This window comes from Trachurus japonicus, chromosome 18 (assembly GCF_045865225.1).
Source record: "Trachurus japonicus isolate A0001 chromosome 18, Traja_1.0".
Taxonomy (NCBI): Eukaryota; Metazoa; Chordata; class Actinopteri; order Carangiformes; family Carangidae; genus Trachurus; species Trachurus japonicus.
In genome coordinates this window covers 30,884,795-30,909,411 of record NC_140924.1, presented here as the reverse complement: position 1 = coordinate 30,909,411, position 24,617 = coordinate 30,884,795, and the positions used below count along the sequence as shown (strand labels likewise).

Here is a 24,617-nt window from a genome sequence, read left to right as displayed (position 1 = left end):
GAGTGACGCATTGCAAATGGTGCATCGCAGCATCTACTACAAATATTGAGGAATCGAGTAATGTACTGTGACTTTGTTTATTCTATTATTTTCATTTGGCTGCAGAAACTGAATCCACATCTCTGTAAAACAATCATGTTACATTTTTAGCTCAATTTGATCCTGTTCACAGTCGGAGGCGCTAAATATTATGCGGTTGGATAAAAGTCAGTTCTAATTTAATAGGGATATTTTCTCTTCTTTCTCTTTGTTACTGTTGTTGCTTTGTTTCTTATCTGTTAACGCTGGCACGGACCAATGGCTGGCCTCTCCAGCAGAACAGCCACCTCAGAGAATAGTTTATTCTGGCTCATTCTCTGGCATCAAGAGACACATTTCATGAAGGACAAGAATAGGAATATGGGAAGCAAATATTGCTTTGTCTGCATTTCTATTTACTCCTTCAGCTTTTCCACCTCCGCTCCACTGACTCCACTCGATTTACTATAGCAAAGCTCAAATTACACTTTGTCTCTCCCCACAAACAGGAAGTGGTTTTTTTGTCATTATCTGTAAGAGATTAAAACTACACACTACATGACAGGAATCCCCAAGTAGAACAAGAGAGATCATGTCTAATGCAACACAGATCTTGTTACTCCTCCAACTTGTGGTAATATAAAGTAAAATGATCATTTATTCAGTGATCTGTCATTCAGACTGCTCTTCCTAGACTGCATTTCATTGTTTCTCCAGTACACGAAGCAACATGTCCAAATATAACCAGCTGCGATGGTTGTTTTGGCCTGGATGCCTCATAAAACCACAGCAAGGCTGAAACGCACTTACTGTCACACACTACGTAACAAATATCTTTGTGTTTGCACTGCCCTCAAGCCGTCTGACCTGACAGACCGGGGTCTGACCTGATTTGACTGGCCTGTCAACATTCTCCACAACTATACCCTATACCTGTCAAGTATACAAAATGTATCATGCACTGGAAACACAATGGCTTTGCATACAAATGAGGTTTCATTTTCAGGTGGTCATTTAACCTTCAAAAAATAAAGAAACCATCATGCTGATGCTAATCCATCAATCAATCCTTGGCCATCCATCATTAAATCCAACCATAACAGACCATGAACACCAATTCATCGTCCTCAATTATATAATTCCATCATGCGACCAGTGCGGATGTGGTGAAAAATTTACACTGGAATCATTTTGAACAGAATAACAGGTCGGCGGAAAAGGTAGAGATTTCCTTTGAGGGCACGGTTTAATCACAGAGGAGAAGGAAAAACGACAGCGGGAGGAAAAATAGGGCGAGGACTCTGAAAGGAGGGACAAGAGCAAAAGGGGTGATCCATCCTTATTAGGTCCAAATCTAATGTATCAAGCAGCCAGTCGGAGGCAATAGAATGGTCACTGTGATGTGTGGAGCAGTGTGTACCAGGAGATGGGCCCTCCAACCGGTGTGGGCTGCAGCTCTGCTGAGGCAGAAGTACTGTAAATGGCAAACACAAATAACTTTTCCTCTGTTGCTTTGCATTTAAATTGAATTTGCGATGTTTTCAGTGGTGCGCGGAAGATGCAGGAGAACGAGGAGACATTTCAAATGACACCTAGCCTCCAACGAAGGATGTTCTATCGCTTGCCGTGTCATACATCACCTCCTGTGCTCTTTTGCTGCATTCACAGGTTGAGCTGCGACCATTTAAAGTGTTTTTTTTTTTTTTTTGCGGTATTCTGCAGTGTCACATCCAAAAAGGAAACACTTCAGCACCCTGTCCTTTTACCTGTTCAACAATGTGATGATGAGGAACTCTTAAGGGGGCTGTGAAGCTTTGCTGAACTGTGGTAAAAACTGTCGCTTCACATCATTAAACATTTAACACGCTCCGATCGATCCGTCACTGATTAGAAATGACCGCTATTCATTACAAAAGACATTATTGACAGTCTATGGAGCTATTAATCAGCAAAATGATCTGACCAATTCATCATGGTGTCCCACCCACGTACATATTCAAGACAGCTTCACAGGACAAATCAATATGAAACATGTTTTGGACAGCATTAATGTTTTAAGGTCGAATAAGTTCACCACATGTCTTACAAGAGATGCAAAAATTGTCTGATCGGAATATAATCTAATTATTCAAGATGGGATCATTTATAGAGAAATGCAGTGGGGGTGGGGTCTAGTGATGAGAAGCATGCTAGTTTTGAGAGGAGTACAAAAGGCTCTCAAAAAATTGATTGCATGGGTTTTGAAATGAGGAAATCAGGATCCCTGAATAGAAAAGGTTGTGATACAGTCAGGCACAGGCATGAAAATGTAAAGATACGAAACAAAAGGAGGTGACTTTCCCATTTAACTCTCACAATGGTCGTGACACACCTGTCAATATATGATTGGAATATTAAATACTGCATCTTTGTAGACATATTCATATAGCAAGGATCAGCAAAGCAACAAAACAACACATTAGGCTCACTCCCTCTAATTTATGCATTAATCTGTGTCTCCTAATGGAGGCATTTGAGCTCCTTCGTTATGCTTTAGCAGTGATGTTCCACAGGGGAGGGGCGCTCCTGTTTACACCTGTCTGCTGTTGACACAGAGTTAGCCAGGTAAGTAATGAGGCCAAGGGTGGATCTGTCTGCAGAATGATGGAGAAGGAGCTCCATTTTCTGCATGGCCGTCCAGGACTCGCTCCGCCGAAGAGAGTGAGCGATTACTCCGGTTTACAACAGGGGTGTGGGGAGTTGATGGGAGGGGGGGCGGGGGGGGGAAATGTATCTGGGCTCAATCTTTGCCACCTTCCTGCGTCGGCCATGACTCCGAGAGCCGGGACTGTAATGTGTGGCCGGTGTCTGTGGTGTCCTTGACTTAGAGCTTATATTAGTTGAGATCATGGATTGAGTGCTGAGGATGGGCAGCAGCATGCCGGTCACACAGCAGTACTTTATCTATCGCAACGCCTGCAAACTGAAGCTGGGCCAATGGCTGTCCACCACAGCCAGGAAAATCATTTATAAAGCAAGTTCATTTTCTGTGGTTGACCTCTGGAGCAGCTGATATCACTGAGGCTTTTCAAATTAAATTGTACATAACTCATCTCAATATGGAAAATAAGCACTAGAAAAAGAGAATGTATGCGGGTATTACACCAGGAAAAAAACACATTGACTGCAATTCACCTTTTTGGTAATAAATATGCAACACTGATGCCACACTGCAGCTATTCTACACTGCAGTGCCTCGATTGCCAATAGTACTGTAGAACAGCAAGAGGTGCAAGGTGTTTACACTCACTCCATGGGACTGTGTGTGTGTATATATACTGTATATATATATATATATATATATATATATATATATATTATATATTTTATCTGTCATGTGAGTGTGTGTTTTTTCTTTTTTAGCTCTTTCATGGGCAGCCGAGGACATGAAATGTTGGCTTTCAGTCAATGACACACCAATGTGAGAGACAAACCTCCTCGGTGACAGATTCTCACAGGGTGTAATTAAGCAGTAAAAAGCTGTTTACTCTACCTGCCTTGATTCAGAATGCGGGCACACACGCGCGCTTTGTTTTCGTGACACAGTGCACTTCATCAACTTGGTAGCTGAAACAAAACCTCCCCAGAAATAACAGCTTTTGTACAACTTTATTAGTACCTTTCCAGAACTGAAGGAAAAAAAACGCTCAACAGCAAAAAAACATTAAAGTGGTAATTTCACCAAACTGGTGAGTCACACAGAGAAAGGCGTCGCATGGTGAAAATGTCAAAAAGTACAGTTTGCGGGAATAATAGGCTGTCATTTACATCCTGCCTCTTGTCCATCTTTTCATTGCCTCTTGTGTATCCAGCCGTCTGACATTTTCACGCAAACCTCCGCTTTCAGTGAGGGAGATTGATCTCTTTGAAATTTCAATCTGCCACCAATCAAACAGGACATGGAAACCATTTGTGAACAGCCATTCTCATCAGTGGATCAAAGCAGCACCTGAGGAAAATGAATTATGAGAAGGAAAATACAAAAGGCAGGATTCCTGAGGGACTGGAAACAGAAAAGTCTCTTTACTGAAACGTGATGGCTCAAAACAAGAGCATCAACTTTGACTGTCAGCTCTCACTTGGACCTGCCAACACCGTGATCTCTGAGCCCGACGAAATGTTTTATATCTCAAAGAATATTCATGACATCAAGTTTATCTTGTTCTGCTGGAGTCTCCACTCTGACTGTCAAAGGTCTATTGATTCTCTGATTGCTGGCAGGGAGCTGGAGCAAGGTTGCAGTCCCTGTAATTGCCAGCTAACGGTGCGTGGAGGGGACATTGTCTTTCGGATGGCAGGACGTCTGGGGCATTGGGCAGTGGGGGGAGGTCAGGTTTTGTGAAAACACAGCCAAGGCCACTGAGAGTAGACAACAGATTAAACAATGAGTCTCGCCGGGACTTCAGAATTAAGCAATTACAGGTGTGAGGCGGGGGCTGCAGCTGAGGTTGAGCAGGGGGAGGACAAATGGGGACAACATCAGGAAAGAGCAAGCAGAGGGAAAAGATCTGATAACAAAAGGGGGAGAAAAAACTTTTTAATTTAAGTTAACAATAGTAATGATCTCTCGAGGGAGAGTCTGAGCAGATAGAAAAAGCACTAGGTAACAACAATTCTCTGAGGTGAAAACAACAATGAGCAAAGAAAACAAATTATGATTCGTCTTAATAAAAGGACGCCGTCTTGTTTAGCAGTTCTTTACTGTTATTTAGCTGTGATCCACTGAGGATGACTCTTTTCCCATATAAATAACCAACTTATAAAAACACAGTTCCAATCATTCTCTACTTCTTTTGTTTATTTAGGTTTTTTTCCCTGATACCATCCCATGGAGTAAGATTTCTTGCTGGATTCAGTGAGCACAGTGATAACTCACACACAGCAGCTCAACCGTGACCACCCAACTAAAAATAACCCAGTCATTCTTTCCACTCACAAGGACTCTCGTATACAAACATTAGTGCAAATGGGAAAACTGATTACACAGGGCTAGCGAGGGTGAATTTAAATGGACAGTGTCACAGGATAACCACAGGCCAGTGTGGAGTGTGTGCATGCAGAAAAACAGAATCCAGGCAGGCTGAAGAGAAAGAAAGGCGGATGATGTGGGGATGAAGCGATTGATAACAGCACAACTTGTGCTAATTCATCAGTGCACGGGATTTCCATCCAATTTTACCATTTCTTTCTTCTACCTAAACCACATTTTGGATTCGACTGTGTGAGCAATCCATCAGTTTTACACATGGAGGTACAGTACTTCTCCTGTGAGGAGAGGGTGTTTAGGTCTCAGATAAAAGTCTGATGACATCATCAGGGCTATCTTATCTTGGCATGCACTTAGGTTTTCAGGTACAGTGCTGTAACATCCAGTGTTACAAACTAAAGTAGGGTGTGCAGTGTTGGGGAACAATCGGAGCTGAAACTTCTGCCAATAACAACCGTTTATAAAAATGCCCATCAGCCTCGATCAAACGTTTGGCCTCTAGTTTACACTGCAAATGTGAAAATGAACGATAAACAAATGCCACTGTCAAAGGAGTGTTTTAAGTTCATGGATCAACCATAGACCATATTCTCTGTCTCACCTGGAACTAACCACATTATAACATCAACAGAGCCTCTTGCATTACAGAAGGTTCTAATGATAACTTGAAGTCAAGATACCCTGGGCCTTTGCTGCTTTCTTATCAACTTCAGCCTTATGGAGGCACAATAGTGAATAGCTTAAATGTCCCTTAAATTGGGCTTGTCATGTCTCTGGCAAATCATATTCCTTCCATTGCGAAGGCAAATTAAAAACCAACAAACACACAAACATTTCAGTAAATGAGTCTCATATTAGATATTAGAGTGTGCAATACACAAAAACTCTGACGAGGAGTCCCCTGACACACAAAGCTTTAATCACTTTTCAACTAAGAGGGTGACATTTCTATGACAACCTCATCATTACCTAATTATTCATTTCACGTCCAGTGATTCATAACAAAGTACCCAACTGCAGTGGTTGAGGAATAGAGGGATTCCTCTCCAACCACAGCAGGAAGGTTGTTTGCATGACCACCAGGGCAGAAGTGATAGTGGAGGGATCTAGGAATGATTTAACCTTGTACTCATTTCATGAGCAGCCATTCCCCATCCTGTCTTCAGTAACAATAGAAAGGTCAAAGGATATTTCCACTATGGTTTTACTAAGAGTTATAGACTGACTAACTAGATGGTGGCATTCATTTTCCACCACAGTGAGCACACTCTCCCTCTCCTCTTTTACATAACATTGGCCCAGATTGTCTTGCAGCACTTAAGCAGGCCTTGACAGGCTGTCACTCATTTACAGCTACGCAGAGGAGGCTCAGAGTGGACCAGGATGGGGTTTAGCTACAGCAGGACATGAGTGGTAAGTTTTGATAATGCTAAACGTAGAGTTACAGTAAGCACTGTGTGTACCGCCCCAGTGAGCCAAGGAATCTGTGCTGCTCTGGTGTTGGACAGCAACACGACAGCAGAAACCAGAAACCAGGAGAAGGCTGGGACACTGAAACAAAAGAGACAGTGAACTGGGTCTGCTGGGAAGCCGATATGGATTAAGACATCACAGTCAAAACGTCCTTCTTCTACTCTTGCCAAAAGGCAATGAACCCTGGGAAAGGGGTCATGGTGAAAGGTCAGATTGCAAGGTTAAAACAGAGCTTTTACTCAATGACATCGATACTTGCTCTTCTTTTTCCATTATGTAAGAGGCTTGGCAGAGATGCTTTGATGTTCTGGATCACTACAACATCCTAATCTGTTGCTTTAAGGCGGCCGGTGTTAGACATCAACAACACAATGTGGATCCTCATTAGTTCTCTCATATATTTATGAAACTCCAGGAGTAAAAGGTACCCAGAATGCTTTACCTCCAGTTGTTCTCAAAGGAGGTTTTGAGTACACGTCAGCACAGTTAAGACAAATATCTGCTTTGGGATGATGGTTATCTAATTGTACCACCATCCATGCTTTGCCACTGCATCTGAAAAGCAATTGATATCGACATTCATCACTTTCCTGACAGTCATTTCTTCTAAGAATTTCACTTGCCAGCTGGACAGTTAGGAAATAATGGGGCTTTATTTGCAGTATAGATCATTCGGGGAGTATATTTCCTACACAAGGGGTTACATTCATCATCAGATTGTCAGCAAACTATGAGTAAGCAATAATGTCTGGCACAACAGGAGCACACAGATCAAACTTCAGACTGTGAGACACACAGATGCTTGTCAGGTGAACCAAGCAGATGCCATGTTAGCTCACTGGGTGTGAAAGGAACCATTATGCAACATGGTTAGCCATCTGTTATTGTTGCGCCTGTCCAAACACGATGGGTGAAACGTTCAGCCAGAGACGGATTCACTTCTTTATTGCCGAGCATAAAAAATAAGAGTCATTTTAGTAGAGTTAAGGAAAAGAAAAACCTTTTAAACCAGCTGCAGAAGAAAAATTTAAGTATTTAATGCTCCCTTGGTTGCTTCGTTCAACTTTAATATTTCTGAGCTCTGCAGTGGTTGTTACAGTAGGGTTCATAAAGTTATACAGACAGTGTGGACACTTGTCAGGGCTCCAGGGACTCCCTGTACAACACGACAAGACTGTCTACTCTAAACCACGGCCGATGTCTTGCCATTGAGAGAGTGGGGCCGCCGTGGCACAGACAGACATGATGCCAATGCGAACCTGCCTGCGGGTATCAAATATTCAGTGTTTGGTCAGGGATTATGGGCTTTGAACGTGCTGTCCTCATGGGACAGGTGGAACATGACCTGCTAATAGCCATCAGGAAACCAAAGAGAGGGAAACAAAGACGGGGCCTCGCGTCATTGGCCAGGCCCCCACACATGTGCTCCTCCGGTCCACGCTAAAAAGTCACAGAGTGCACTTTTCACTATTGTCTTGTAAGCACAAATTAAATGTGTGGTTTCTGAGAACAGATTCCATCGGTTACTCGGCATCATTTGGATTGTCAAGACACAAACAAAGCTAAATCCAATTTAGCTGCTTTAGCAATAAAAAAAAATGAAACATCTGGAGAGGAAAGACCAAAAAACGCTTGTTTGGCATTTACTGCAGCCTAACACACTCAATAATGATTTGAAAGTTCAAAGACGTTGCAATCTTTCATCATTGTTCCATTATAAAGAACACAGCCAAAGAAATCATCACCATCCCCGGGTCAAAATACTAGAAATCAATCCAAACCGGTTATAACGCTCAGAGGCTCATCAGAGCGGGAAATCAGAGAGAAGGAGAGAAAAATATATACGAAGCACAATTTGGACCCGTCTTGTTACAAAAAGGTGAGAGTTGAGACTGAAGGGGCATGTGCTGTGATGTCAAACGATATGCTTGGAATCGGTTACGAACACGTGATCCTGTCCATGATGGGGAAGAAGAGGATGATTCATTTCAGAAGATGAGACACCTGACAGCTGAACACCTGTGGAGAAAGATCTCCGAACGTACCCAGAGCAAACGGCAGATTCAGAGCGTATCGCCAATGCAGCTCGGCTGAACTGAACCGGAAAAGACACGTTTAAAGCACTGCAACCGGGGGTATTAGCCACGTAATGAATGGACATCGAAAATGTGTCTTCTGAAAGGAAGCGGCGTAAATCACCCAGCTTTAGGACGTCTAAATGATGCTGATAGATTCTCTGGAGGACCGGGAGCTCTCGGTGCTCATCCGTCACAGAGGCTGTGTTGGAATTGTTGGTGGGGATAAAGATTTCCCCTTGTGTGAGCAACAAATACGTTTCTGCTTTTCACTGTATTCAATATGTACTAACACTGCTGTTAGCACATATTGAAACAACTGATCTGTTGCCTGCTGGGCAGTGGTGGTAGGATGAATACAAATGGTGGGCCACTGCTCCTGATGGATCCAGTCTGTCTGTTTTGATCAATAATTAATTCCCTGTTCTCACTAAAATACATTGGAATAACTGTTGTGATGACTGAAGCCTTGCATTGCTGCTGTTGATACAAGGAAACTGTTTCCAAACTGGACCTTTAACATACAACCTATTTATGTTCAGAATCATTCATGACACTGATCTGCTCAGCTCTGTTCTGACATCACACACACTGTCCTCAACCTACACCAGCCCATGTGTTTGTGCTGGTCTTGGCAACTCAGTGATCAATGTAGCAATGACTGGGAGGCTGTTCTAGGACAATGAACATCTCAATTAAAATCCCATGGTCTGCTAACCGACTCCATCCATCACTCGCTTCCCATGGTCACCTAAAGATGGCCAGGCCAGCTTTGCTCTGGTCAAACTCAATTTATATTAATCTGCAGCACAGACTGTGTTAGATAACTTAATACCCTGTGTTTATAGAGAAATGGATCTGCTCAAGTGGAAATTGTCAAATGAATGAGTGGTAATGGGTTTTATAATTTTGCCTCTGCACCGCCGACAGCCGTGGCCTGATGTGTTAATGTTTGGGGCTTGTCTCTCCATCCCATGCTGTGAACACGATATATTGGGAACATCTTCACAGAATTTGTGCTGCAGATTTGTCACAGATATTCACTTTGGCTCAAGGAGGAAGTTTGGGGTTCAAAGGTTAAGGTCAATATGACTCTTTCCTTCACACAGATGTCTCATAGAATAAAATGATGGAGCAATGACATTTTATATCCAAAAAGTCAACTTCACTGTGACATCTTTATTTTATGAAAAACACACCATATTATTAAACCCCTTCAGACTCTTCACTACTGACATTATATGAGTCTAGACAGACAGGAATGTAGACTGCAGTCTGACTTGACAGCATCCAACTACATGAAGGTAACTATGGGTTTATATACTTTATGTAATGTCTTTTACTCAAAGTTACGCTGGGGCTGTACAGTACGTTTAAGTCACCAACATCACACTAATATGTTGCGATGGTCAACAGTAGGTTTTCAGAGCATCCAAATAAGTCCAAAGATGGAAAACAGACCACAGTACTTCCATTTTTAAAAATGCAACTTAATCAAAGTATTACACAAATTAGAAACACTCCTATTCCACTTGGTTAATTTCATATGCTGTCCACAATCATCCTGGTATGGAGAATATGTTTAAGCCCATACTTCATTATTATACAGTTTTAACATTTGGTCCTGAGGTTGAGAAAATAGCAGTCAAACTAATATTCTCCAGACAACGTGGTCACTGGTCAATAACAAAAGACTATGTTTCTCTAACTCAGCACATGTGCAGTAATTGAACTCAGTCCAAAGGGAAATATGTCCAGCTGTGTATTTAGCATGATCAATAATTAATAGGGTCTGGCGCTGACATTAATGACAACTATTTTGCCACTAAAGAACACTATGGGGGAGCATAAAGCTACGCCACATTTTTATCAACAGCTTTGAGGGCGCAAAAGTAAATTACTCCTGAACATACACTAATCATGTTACTATCGTGTGGGAATTGCAATGTGACCTTAACAACCGGCCAGTAGCTATGGAAACCAACAGAATACCCCTTTGAGCAGACACTGTAGATGGATTTCTCCAAGCTGGGTATCTCCCACGAGTATATATTCATAAGTATGATTGGAAAGCTGAAGCCATCTCCACCTTTAATAGGGCAGCCCATTGATGGAGCGACTACTATAGCCGTCTCCCATCCTCCCCACTTCTTCTCTCTAAGGTCAAGGAGACTGAGAAAAGTAGGCCGTGGCTGGAGATGGAGATATTCTCGGACAGAAACAGCTTCATTTTGAAATCCCCTCCTGGCAAGTCCTTGTATAAAAAGAAACTATTGCTGGTAAAAACCTGATCGTTCTCACATGTTGAGAAGCATGTTGGAATTCATTAGCATGTTCATGTATCGCCTCTCTGGGGCTTCGCACCATCTCACCCATGCGGTGCGGTAATCAACAACCTTCTGAAAAGCGAAGCTCAGTTAACACAAAAACAAGACGACAGCCACATAAGACAAGAGCGTCAATGCATGCTGACAGTGTATCCACCATCTGTACAATTTACCATTATAAAAATGCCACACAGTGCACAGTAAGAACTAAAAATAGATAAACACACCACAGTGCATGACTTCTGTCAGTAATGATGATGCATACCAATAACTTGGTAACCTTTATCCCCTCATGGAGTAATCTGCTAGTAATCCCCTTTAATCCAAGAATTAATCTTGTTAAATCCATTGATTCACTATCTGTCTTATTAGAAAAGATCATGGTGTGTGTGTGTGTGTGCAGAACAAAAAGGAAACCAAAATCTATTATGCTGTGCAGCATGATACAGATACAGCAGTAATACTGATGAATAATGCTGCATGCGTGCACTGTACTCTACCACCTGCTTCTGGGGGGGGATTTCAGGAGGATCAGCTTTCTGCTCCACAATACTTTTGACTGTCTCAAACTAAATGAATACCAAAGTACAGAAAAGGAAAAGTTGGCTGATAAAAAAAAATCAAGTAAAGATGTGAAATGTCACCACATACTTTCAATAAAATCAGGATGTTGGTGACAATTATTGAAGTGCTGAAAGCATAACGGATGCTATAAAAATGCGTTTTATAACAAGTGCAGACAGCAGAAGAAGCTGTTTCTTCCACATGTTTTCACATCAAGGATTTCACCTTTTGGCTCCCATCATAGTCTGTCTCTGTGTTTTCCTTTTACACTTACACATGCACGCACACATACGCACACACAATTATGATGCAGTGCAGGCTGTGAATTCAAGCCACGCTGGAAGTCTTCACAATTCTTAAGCTGTGTCTGCAGGCATACATACAAAACCTTAATACTCTGAGGCATTGATGGTATGCAAGTGTCATGGTATGCAACAGAGCCTCAGGTATCAACTGGTAACTTTATAATGCGCAAATGTCATCAGAACATGAACAAAGTGGAGAAGTTTGAGCCAAACTGCCACGAGGGTAAGACCAAAAAAAAATCTCAGCTGATTTAAAGAGAATTGAGCGCAAATGTAAAACGCACATGAGGGCGAAACCTGCACCTCAAAGTCCACCAAGAGCCTTACCGGTGTTTAGTGTGCCCGTGATGAGTCTGAACAGGTACTGTGCGAACTTGAAGATCTCCCGCTTGCACCTTTTCCTGCAGCTCATCTTGGCTCCTTGTGGAGGTGAGGCTTTTAAAAAAAAAAAAAGGTCAGCACTAAAGGAAGACTCTGATTTCAGGGTTTAAAAAAAAAAAAGATAAAAGAAAAAGAAAAAGAAAAATCCAGTGATGGCTTTCACGTTGACAAAGTTCCACAACAGGGAAAGAGTCCTCCTCTTCTCTTCTGCCCTGCTCTGGCTGTGTCAGAGTGGCCCTGCTGTGTGAGTGTGGCTGCAGTGATGATCATGAGTGAGTGGAGAGCAGCGAGGGGGACTCGTCTGGCGCGCGTGTGGCTGAGTGTATATGAGTCTCCGGGCTCCTCTGTTGCGCAGCCCAACGGTAAAAGCTGCCTGAATAACACAGGGATGTTGTGTGCTCTCTTGTCAGGTCATTAATATTTGCTTACCGGCGGTTTACCTCCTGCTCTCTGGGGAAGGTGGGGAACTTCTCTCAGTCTCTTTTTTTTTCTCCCTCCTCCAACACTCAATCCTTCTCTTATGACTTTTCCCTGCAACTCCTCTGGGCAAAACACTCTCCCTTGTCTCCTCCTCTGTGTTACTACAGACTACTCCAGTCCTCTGGCTTCACAATACAGTGGTTATCCAATGAGTCTCTCCCTCTCTCCCCGTCTCTCTCACAGACACAAACAAACACACACACACACTCCCACACTTGATCTCGTAGTGCGCCTGCTGCTCGCTCTACTCAGCACCATCTGTGGATGTTTTACCCTCACTGACGGTTGCCATGGAGGTGTGGCCTGATTGGCCCAAGAGGAGGAGGAGGAGAAGAAGAAGAAGAGAGATAGAAAGCGCACAAGGAGGAGGAGGAGGAGGAGGAGGAGGAGGAGGAGGAGGATGGAAATAAAGGAGAATTAAGGGGAAAGTGTCCACCTCAATGAATCAGCAATGGCAATACATTATGGGCTTGGCGCATGATGCGTAATTGAACATTAAAACAATAAGTGACAGTAATGGACTGTGTTAATGGCACAGCGTATAGGCTCTTGAGACACAGATGAGGGAAGTTGTTGAGGGAATGACATAACCGCCGTAAAAATATAAAGTCAGGAGGAGACGGGCTGGGGTTAGACAGCAGCAGCTCAGGTGTGTGAGATCTCCTGCAATAAAATGTCAAGGTCGGGATTAATAATGACTGGCAGGCTCCGCCCAGCGTCTGGGATGACATTAGGACCAGCCAAGTGCATCATCTTCTCCACTAATTAGCCCACTCTCTACCTCAATTGCGCTCATCTATCAATGCCAAAGCCCTCCCATCTGAAAAGCCTGTCATTAACTAAAACCTTTAACTGTGTCCAGTCGTATCACTCGGGTGATTTTGGAGGAGGAAAACACTGACAGGTTGTTTTTTGTGTTGTTTTTTCTCTGTCTCTCTCTCTCTCTCTCATCGTCATTCTCCGTCCGTCAGGCTGACAGCTGCAGGTATGAAAGAGGATTGGCCTTAAATCTGCTGTGAAACGGGGCTGAGACTCTACAGGTCACTTGACAAGAGAGGCAGGTCTATTTTGGTGAATCCTGCTCCGTGTAGAAGAGTGTCTGCAGACTTTGACCTTGGAGTTTTTGTCACACACACACACACACACACACACACATACGCTTTGGAATGTTCAACAAGCAGTAATAAGAAGTGTGCTTGATTTCAAGGTCCTGAAGCATCGTGTGAAACTTCTTAGTGGGTCAGAGCGGCACAGAGAACTAGTCCAGTGTCTCAATTAGGTGAATAATTTACAAGGTATACCTGTGGGGCGTAGCAGTGCCTTCCTTTGTGGCATGACTTGCTTTCATACGCTTTGGCAGGCGACGCCGCAGACTAATCTAAAAGGAACAAGCACTTTCAAAACAGTTTTTCAGTTGTTTCTTGCAGAAGAATTGAGGCTTTTTAATTGACCATTCAACAAAACCCCTGCTGACAACGTGTTTTCTGGTCTGTGCAGAAGACTGTTTTTTTGAAAAGCTGGGTCTTTCATTGCAGACAAAACCAGGCTTATCATTCCATAGCCACGAAGCTGTTTCGCTAGCTCAATAACTGTTGCTACTGTAGCATTGTTATTGTCGGAAGTTAGCCAATTATTGCTGGGTCCATTAGCTGGATGAAAACAGTGAAAGTGTATTAGTTTTCAGCAAGAAACTTGTAAATGGGTCTTAAATGTGTGCTTAGTGGTGACATGATACGATATAAAGAGAGCGAGGCCGAAGCTGGAAAGTTAACATCCTCACCAGCTGATGATGCAAGAAAATAAAAGGAGCATTGTTTTGTTCAGAGCTCATTAGCTAATTAGCTCTAGAATTTCTCACAGCGTTACACAGAAAAAACTAAGAACGGACAGCTATTTTGTTCTGACAGTCGTGTTTAGCTCACAACTGCTGTTTGGCTCTGTGAAGTGATTCTATAAGAGTGTTCAACTGGATGCTGTGAAGCTGCTGAAGTCATAATTACATGATTAAATCTTTACTTTAAGGATATGGCAATGGCTGTTGTTGCTGTAGACAGCTCCATCCATGGAAAAAAAAATGCTCAGATACACGTGCAATCCCTGTGTATTTGTGAGTACATGCTTGCAGACTTGCATGTAGTCCATATTTTGCGAGCTCTGCCCCACACTCAGACCCCCTGAGAACACTTAACATCTGTGCAGCTCCATCACCTCTCACCTAGCCCTTAGTTTCCACTTCTATCCATGTGTCCGATAAACAAACGCACCCCTGATGTCTAATTTCCATACAGGCGCCTCAGTGCTGCTACACTGGAGTATTTTAAGGTCACACAATGCAAACTCATCCGAGTGTCCATGACAAAATCAGTCAAAAACACTATTTCTGAGGTGAACAGATGGCCTCCGGCTCGCTTGAGCGATTGGCAAACTAACAGTGACCAAAACAACATTATTCAGGTACACTGTGTTTCTGGTAAACACTGACTGCACTATACTATATCCCCCCCCCCCCCCAACAGGCTTACAGATCACTCTGAAGACCTCCTCATCCCCCTATTGAGTGTGAAGCCTGATGTGTGGAACAAATCACCACATTCCAAGTCCATATACAGTCAGGAAAAAGTCTCTGTTTACCTAAATGAGTATGGTCAAGGCAAGACGTGACATGGAGGCTGAGGTCAATGCAAATATAAATGCTGAAATTAAAGACAAAAGCATTTCCACATGAGAGCAGATAGAAGTCATATTTTAAACAAATAGTTTCTTAAATATTTTTTGTCAGGAGTCTCCCTGAATAAAAACATGTTTTTGACCATTAACTTTAAAAAAAACTATCACAAAATTCTTGTATCTCATTCAGCTAAAAAAAAAAAACCCATTTCAATCTGTGCCAAATCTAAATGTCCTCAAAAGTCTCATATAAGAGAAGCGCAATCTCATGTTACACCAACCTATCTGCAGCCTTTAGGGTTCTCTTCAAACACTATCTTCTTAAACTGAAAATAATCATGTTCACTTCTCCAGCACAGACAGATAGAACTACTGAGCATCAGAGTATTGTGCAAGTAAGTGTAGCCTTGACGCAGAATGATTTGGCTTGACACTCTATTCTTAAGTACCCTCGAGTTTACCAGAGGAGTTTACTTGATGGAGTGTGGACTGATTTCCCCTCTATTCCTGCAGAGATGGAGCTGAAATCAAAGTTGTGTGCAACATTGTTATAATATTAACAATGTTGATTTGGCCGCACAGCCACTTTGAAGTGAGGAGGGTGCTTCAGGAGGTTTGTCTGATTTTTACAAGGAAAAAATAATAGCAACCAAATTATCTGCCATGTTTCGCCTGAGCACAACCGTTTTAAATCAGAGTCCAAGTTGTAGCTGTGAATTACCTGAATATATTACCCTTCTGAGTTCCCTCTGTCACAGACAATATACAGTAAAGTCCCAGAGAAACTTTTCTTTCCTTGCAGACTTTGATGAAACATTGGCTTTTCATGTACCGCCCTGCAGCAATGACAAGGAGCAACATGAAATAGGCTCCACTCAGGGAGAGGTTGACAGATATATCGATCCATCTAGAAAACACTGACTGCAGGTGCCCGTGGGTGAGAGCCGCCATTACCGCCAAGAGCTTTCTCCCCCCCGCTGTGTCACAGCAGCTCATTCATCTGAAAAACAGCAGAGAGTGGCTTGTCATCAAACACGGGGGCACTGTTTGCAACTGCAGATTCCCACCACGAGATACATGCATGTTAAAGGGATAGTTAAACATTTTGGCAAATTGGCCCATTGCCATAATCCCTATAGTCATAGCAGTAGGTTTGTTACCTTTAATAGTCGGTGCAAGCTATTTTTAGAATGGCGGAGCAGAGCCGCGAGCTGCTCAGAGCTACGCTACGGAGGCTCATGGGATTTCTTGGTTTCCCTCATCAAACTCATCAAATACACAATCCAACAACTCCAAAACGCTCTGGTGGACAAGTTGTGACCTGCACATTCACCACGCTATGAGATAATAATGGAATGTTACGAGACAGAGTTGATTTCGAGGTAAATTCATGCAAAACCGCTGATGCGCATTTCCATTGGGGGCAGTTTTTCAGCAAGCAGTCTCTGCATTTGCCTCAAAAACAACTCTGTGAGTTTAATGAGGGAAACCAAGAAATCCCATGAGCCTCCGTAGTGTAGCTCTGAGCAGCTCGCGGCTCTGCTCTGCCGTTCTAAAAATAGCTTGCACCGACAATTAAAAGTAACGAACCTACTGCTATGACTATAGGGATTATGGCAATGGGCCAATTTGCTAAAATGTTGAACTATCCCTTTAACAGCACTGGTAAATATTTACCGTTAAACATGCACGATAAAAAATCAAGAATTCCACTAAATCCACCGTGACACAAAGCACTGTGGGAAAGTGCATGATACGTCTCCATCAGGGCGGGTTTAGAAAGTGGGGGCTTAGAGGGGAAAGTGGCCACTAAATTGAACATCAAGAGCCGAGCCACAATCTATAAAGTACCCGTCTGCGGTGGAGTGTGCTTCACTGCACTGCATAAGTGCTCCACCTACTCACCTTAGGCTGTTTGACAATATCCAGAAAAAGGTCCTGCAAGTTGTTCTAGTGGACCGGGACACTCTGCAGCCACATGGCCATCCATGTCAGCTCGGTACAATATACCAAAGGACACATCTAAATTATTCAAGTTGAGGCTTCTTGTCAGGTTTACACACCTAGAGGACAAAGACATACCAAAAGCCTGTGCTGGTATTGAGTGAATATAAGACAGTGATATTTTTACCCACTCATGAACTATGATTTATTGGTATAGGTTGTTGATGACTCATGTTATTAATTGTTTTGTTTTAGGAGGATTCTGCTTTCTAATTAATATCAATTAGTTATTTAGAAAACAAAACTTTCAGTATTGCATCATGTGAGGAGTAGACATTAAGAAATGAATGGAGGTGATTAAATTGCTATTTCCACCACAAGACAAAACAAGAAAGCTCATTAACGGCGGAGCTGCAGAAGTCTGCCTCCTCGACCCCTGCAGGTGCAGCATCAGCGCTGTAATGTCTTCCGGTACTTGAACGTATCGCCGAGCGCCAGCCTGCGCACAGATGAGCAATATCTGCTGCGCTCAGAACCAACAGCCAGCTAAGCTTAGAGGAGTTTTGGTAAACAAAGCACACGCCAACATGCCATCAGCACATTATGAGGACATGTACAGGAGCAGGAGTGTGAAAGTCAACAGCAACTGTACCGAAGTATGGCAAAGTCAGCCAAGAACTCTGATAGCCTACATTCATTTCTTTCCGCCCTCTTTCTCCTAAACTCACTGCATCAAACTAATTGCAATCATTTCTATGTGAGGTAATGTGAGGACAGGGAGTTAGGACCATGATGTGGTTACAGGGATTTATAATGCCGCCAACATGGAAACTGTGATGTGGATTGCCAAACACCTGACCCTTTTAATATGGTGCACGCCCACCTGTATGCTACAATAATGTGTTATAGTGTGCATAATACCTGAGGTTATTATACTAATCTTAAAATATATTATATGGCTGCAGCTAACAGCTCCTCATTATAGATTAATCTGACAATTATTTTCTTGACAAATTGATGACTCGGTCTATAAAGCACCAGCAAATTGTGAAAAATATTTCTCAGAGAACGAGGTGATATCTTTAGATGTACTGCTGTGTCTCACCAACGATCCAGAACCATTAGGCAACAACATTACACAACAGATTGGACACTTTATTGTCCATCAAGAGACTCATCAAGTACTTGCGTCACTATGCTTAAAGCATAAAAAGATCATCAGACTGTTAACGGCCGAATTATACCACCTTTGCTCCATCGGAGAGTGTAAAGTGTTTATTTAGCAGTTCAGAGTAAGAGCAATCACAAAGGAAAACCAAGCGCCGCCACTTAACTAGAAAAACTCCCAATGAAACAAAATCCCATCAACATGAGTCACAGCACTACAACAAAGTACATTCTGCTGAGTACAGAGAAAGCTGCGAGGAGGCTAACTGCAGTATCAGTGGTGTTTACCGGTTTACATAGGAATAAATCCTCAGAGACTTCTTGCATAAACATTCACACATTCCCACTGCAGCTGATTTCAACAGTACGAGGAGAAATGACTGGAAACAGTGGATCTACTGTAGACTCGGGGTGATGCATTCAGTCTCAAATTGAACAGTTAACTCTGGGCTCTCTTCCCAGAAACGCTGACTGAATACACAATTTTGTGAGCTTCGAAAAATAAGGTGGTAATGTGATGCATCGTTGCCAAACATGTACAATGACAGCAAAATGGGACATTCTCAAAGCAGAAGCAGGGAAAGCAGTCACAGAGGGAAATAATGCGGAAATAAACAAACAAAAAAATCTTAAAAAACATAGAGAATGTGCTTCAGCAATGATGGCTGAATCCATATCCACTCCAACAGAGGCAGTAAAATTGAGATTACTGCTTCAAGATGAAATTAAACACATTATTTTGCACTTGGCCTGAAATGACTGTGTGATAATGACTTTATCAACATTTAAGTACAGTTTTTTACTATCTACTTGTAGGGAATAGATTAGTCAGCAGTGGGGCTTCTATTTATGTCTCATACTTTCTGTCAGAGTGAACCCAATTAAGTCAAAGCAGTGCACCTCTCTCTTCTAAACATCAAGCTTCATAGCTTTGCTCAAAGGCACGATGTGGCGGCCAAAGTGTAAAAACGCTGAATTACTGTAAATTCCCACATATTCAATACCTCAGCAGCCTTTATTTATTTATTTCATGCGAGTGGTCCAGAATGTCCATGGCTTTTTACACTGTGTCTGGATTGTGCAACCAAAGGAGGATGAACAGAAGAGCTCTGCCTCAGGAAATGCAGGACACTCTGAAGCTATCGAGCCAAACGGCTGCTATAGTAACCTTTATGGAGAGATGAAACACACAGATGCTGCCATTAGGAAAAAGGTTAGCCGATTTGTTAAGAGAATATTTTGAGGGGAAAAAAAGAAAAAAAAAACAGCAACAATGTCTTCGAAGGCCTTTGACTCTAGTGATGACAAACGGCCCCATGAAGCCCTGGATGAATGCAGCATCTCCCTCAGCAGATACGGGTATCACTCTGGGAATGAATGTGAACTCACATCAAAGCAAAGTAGCTTCTTATTTGTGCCTGGCTGGGCTTCAAACAGTATGAGTTACAACAACCAATCACTGAGCTGAGATAGATCCATGCTGACCAGCACAACTGATATATACCTTCTAAATAAATCTGGATTTTACCTGCACATACATACTGTACTAAATAAATAAATAAGAGCTACATCGAACAAGCGTCTTCGTCTCTGTTGTTATCTACTGATTTGTTTCTATTTTTCTTGATTAACATGTCTTCCTTGTCATGTCTATAAATAGTGAAAATAATGTGATTATAGGCACAAGATGACATATCCAAATGCGTTTGTTTTTCCCAAAAATATTCAGATAAGGATTATCCAAGACAAGCAAATCTTCAATATTAACAATGTGGTATCAGCCAATATTAATAATAGTTAACAGCAGTACAATTAATAGCATTTTGATTAATCTTCCCCCTGTTGTGCTATACACAGAAATCCATAAATAACAGATGAAACAGGTGGAATGGCCCCTGAGTATGCGGTGGTCTGCAGCGAGGAAAGATGCACAGCAACTAAGCGTTACTCCTAAGTGTGCTGTTGTTAGGCGTGCAGTTTCAGCAATAAATAATGATGCTTCATTCGAAAGGCGGAAAAACCATTAAGTTTAAATCATTAAAGGATTAATGAAGCTGAAGTGCCCTGAAGAAAACAATCTCGGCTTAAGCCATTCCATTAATCTGCTGACAAATATAGGACGTGAGCTACTCAGCATGTATCTTAGCGATGATTCCATTTGGTGCTAATCTGATTTTCCTTTTGGAGACGTATAGCGCAGCGTATGAAGCATCGACGAGAGTTTCCACTTTCACACACGTCACCTTCAAACACTGAACAAGGCCTCGGAATTCAGTGCTGTCCTGAAAACATAAGGTTAAAAAGTAGCTGTGACAATGCAGGGTGTCACTGCAGATAAGACCCAGGTCGATATCTGAAGACAGTAATGAATTGCTTATGACATCAGTGTACTAATGTTAGCACTACTGCTCCCGTGGGACTCTGCAGAAAAGCATACAGGATGCCTCTTCACGTGAAATCCATTTCCTGCTTTGTATTCCCTTTACAGACAACTCCAACACAGAGTGTGTAACACAGTGATGGATTGTCATATTGAACATATGGCAGGTTCCAAACTGAGCTCTGCCCACTGCAGTCACTCTGTGCCGACATTCATTACCATTCTTTGGAATTAGGCAGAGCTTGTTTTGAAAAGGTCATTATGGGAAACTGATTTAATCCCCTTCATTATAATTCTGCTGATGGGATACTAATGACGGTGCAGTGAAACCTGAAATGCTATCTCACTTTCTTCTTCCCACTGAGGACGACACTGTACCGTCGACTGTATCTATCACTGCTCCTCCACGGGCGACAGTTTTATCTGCACTCAAGTATCTGGCCGGGGCTATTCGAGGGAGATGAAGGCCCTCCAATGAGATAGTGATAAGGGTGAGTCACTTTGTATCTCCATTCATATACAGCTGAGAAGGGGCGCGTAATGGAAAACTCTTATATTCAGGGAAACTTTAGCCTCTAACAGGATGAGGATCCGCTTCAAAGACGAACGCTTTATTTCTTCCCGCTTACATTTTAATTGCAGGCTCAGAAATTGTAGAAATTGACTTCTAGCTCTTTTTCAAGGGGCATTAGGTCTTTTATTAATGCCTGCTGAGAAAAGCTACTTTCACACTGCAAGCCTTAACGCTCAATGCTGATGTATTGTCGAGATCCGTTTTTGCTTCAAACACACTGTGATTTCAGCACGGCCACTGTCTGACACCACTTTTAAAAAGGTTACATTCACAAAATCATCTAAAAGTGCTTCTTTTGTTGAATTCTTTAGATGTTTGAATCAATCCCAAAGGCTCTTAAGGTTGCAGTGACTTTGCAGCCCCATTCACCTGTGATCCTGTTCAGCCATTTCTTTTGATATGCTTTCAAACAGACCGGTTATGATAGCCGCTTTGAATTTGGCTTGGAGCGTTTCTCAAAATCCTTATGCGGTTCAACACCTCATTATCCCTCCGCTGAACAATGCCCTTCATGCCCACTCACGACGAGCTCTGCCAGGAGAGTGTATGCTACACCTCCACTATAGGATCACAACAAATAAAGTACTGGAGAGACAAAAGTTGGAAGAATTCTATTATGATTTCTTACGGCACACTTCAGATTGTTAATGTATCAGGTTTGGGACCACAGTTCACAAGCCAAAGACGAAAACATAAGATTCATGTCTTTTTTCCCTATGCTGTCAATAGAAACGCAAAAAATGTGATGCAATCAGATGTACTATGCAACCTTACATGCATTTTACATTGTTGTTAAGGCTCTAAACTAAAAACAGCTCTGCCTACCTCTGATCCGGGTAGATGACCTTGTGCGTAATTGGCGGGCTTAACAAACTGCAAATGCTGTCCACCTTATAATGTGAGGGCAAAGAAGTTAATGCATGGGACCACTTCAGCTTTATAATACATGCAGATGACCTGACAGCTGACATCACTGAATGGTGATGCTTTTGCTATTAAGCTTCACCCAGTGGATGAGAGTATGCAGTGCACTATGCTAAAAGACCATTTCATTCTACAGAACTATTAATTCACCTGTATTCTTGAAGGAGCTAAGTGCTTGTGCAATCAGTCTAATCTTGGTTGCAGTGTTTGTTCCTCTCGGGCAATGTGGGATTTGTTTGTGGCATTTGAGATCTACCTCAGCATATTTCTGACAATGAAGTGTGGTGAGAGCAGTAAAAAGAGAATGTAATGTTAGTAAGGAAGAGGGAAATCACAATATATGTACGTATGAACACATCCAGCAGAGGGACAGCACTAAACTTCATCCTCTCTGCCTTGGCCTCATCGCTCAGTTTGATTGAGTGTGGGGGTCAGCGTTCATTTTTACAGAGAGCAAAAACAATAATGATGTGGGAAGCGTCAGTCTCGCAAAACGCACTGCCGCCCCGGTCGGCTGGGTCTTTGAATATGGCGGCACACTAAAGACGGAGACGTAATGAATCTCAAACTATTTTGCAGGTGACTGAATGGGGAATAGGGGGGTGAGTATGTCACCAGGGAAATGTAGATGACATTCAAGCTATGGGTTTTTACGCTGTGGAGCGCTGCTCCCATTTGAAATGGATTGGTCAAGTATTGAATGTCAAGTTGATACTTCAGTTTTTGATTTCACTTCTCTGAGCAAGCCTGTTCCTGTTTCAGTTATAAATTCATTGGTCACAGTAGCAACATATTATTGGGAACATCAAGTCATTTGCCAGTTCATTTTAAAATCTGCAAAACATGCTCTCGTATTTCTTTCAAGGGCGAATATAAAGCAGCCGTTTGAAAATAATCACAAGCTAACACGCAAAAAAAAATGAACATGATACAAAAAGGCAACACACTGTGTTGCATCTTAATTGCATGTGTGGGGGTTACACGATACTGGCACAAAAAATGCATTTCTTTTACCCCAGACTGACAATGTGATGTGATACACCAGTACACAGCTTTATCTCCATTTTTTTTTTTTCACCTCGAGAAATGCTGAAAACATAACAGGGCGGAATTAGATGCAAATCTTGGGTTTGAATAAAAATCACTGATTTTCTAGGGCATCGATCTTGATATGCTGGCCAGGCACTCTGCATACAGATCATTCTGTTTAGGAGCCTGCATCAAGCAACTTCTCCTTGGAGAAACAGAAACATCTCATTCTCTCGTGGTTTGAATATGCACGTTTTAAATATTGTTACTTTGATACATTCTCAAATTACTGCACAACTCATGTTGTATATGGTTATCGCATGGGAGCTGGTTATGTAAATCTCTTTGTGTTGGAGCCAATCGGCCTTCTTTCAATCTCTCAGGAGCGCCGAATGTGAGGCTAAGCAGAGCCAATAAGGGGGTAGAGTTCTTGTTAACATGTTGATGAAAGCCAAGAACGACCACTGTACATGCAGGGGATTTATAGCATCTCGAGCACCGCCAAGAAAATGTTGTCCCTTTTTTTATTTACTTTCCCCTTGTAAAGTCCTTGAATTTTTTTTTCCCACAAAACCTGGGAGGATGGGCTGAACATCTGGGGCCTCATGTATCAATGTTGCGTACGCACAAAAAAGTGGCGTACGTCATTTTCCACGCCAACGTTCAGGGGCCTCATTTATCATTGTGGATACACGCTTTTTTACACGCTCTTTCCCCCATTTTGTGCGTACGCACTTTTCTCCGCCTAATTTGGGATCTATCAAACCAAAACTTGTCGGGAGTAAGTGCAAAAATTTACGACCAGTCCGACCATGGCGTACCGGCATTTACACGCTTTTTGAAGAACAAGAGGAATTGGCGACGCCGCTGCAGAGTCAGAGAACTGCAGTATGCGAGGGAGAGAGGAGCGCGGACACTGTTTGAAGTAGCAAGTGGTGGTGATGATGACCCCCCCCACCACCACCACCACCACCACCACCACCGCACACGTGTTGACGTCGGCACTTTACATGAAAAGCACAGCGACTCAGATTTTTCCCCTGTGCATTCACACTAGTTTGCTCCTAAATACTGGCTTTATAAAACGAATTTCGTTTTCTTTTGATATCATATTGATATTTTTCCCTTGCATGTAGGCTACACCTCTTCCACAACCCGTCTGTCCAGTCTGGAAAATAATTACTGCGACGTGCGTGTGCTACGTAGCCAGACTGGACACACACAAGCAAGCAGCAAGCACAATAATGTCGGAGCAAATCAAAGCAAATGAGAAAACATGATCG

General features: G+C 42.5%; 1 protein-coding gene across 4 annotated transcripts in view; it reads right to left on the bottom strand.

The window, feature by feature from the left end:
* Positions 1 to 24,617, bottom strand: part of kcnip4a (potassium voltage-gated channel interacting protein 4a) — a 137,368-nt gene that overhangs the window by 81,801 nt on the left and 30,950 nt on the right. The window contains exon 1 of one of the 4 annotated variants that reach the window (XM_085806396.1): positions 12,116 to 12,950. The exons of the other annotated variants lie outside the window; for them this stretch is intronic. Within the exon in view, the coding sequence (XP_085662522.1) occupies positions 12,116 to 12,200 (85 nt within the window). The 5' untranslated portion in view covers positions 12,201 to 12,950. Of the gene's footprint in view, positions 1 to 12,115; positions 12,951 to 24,617 lie in introns of those variants that run through there. 4 annotated transcript variants of the gene reach the window in all.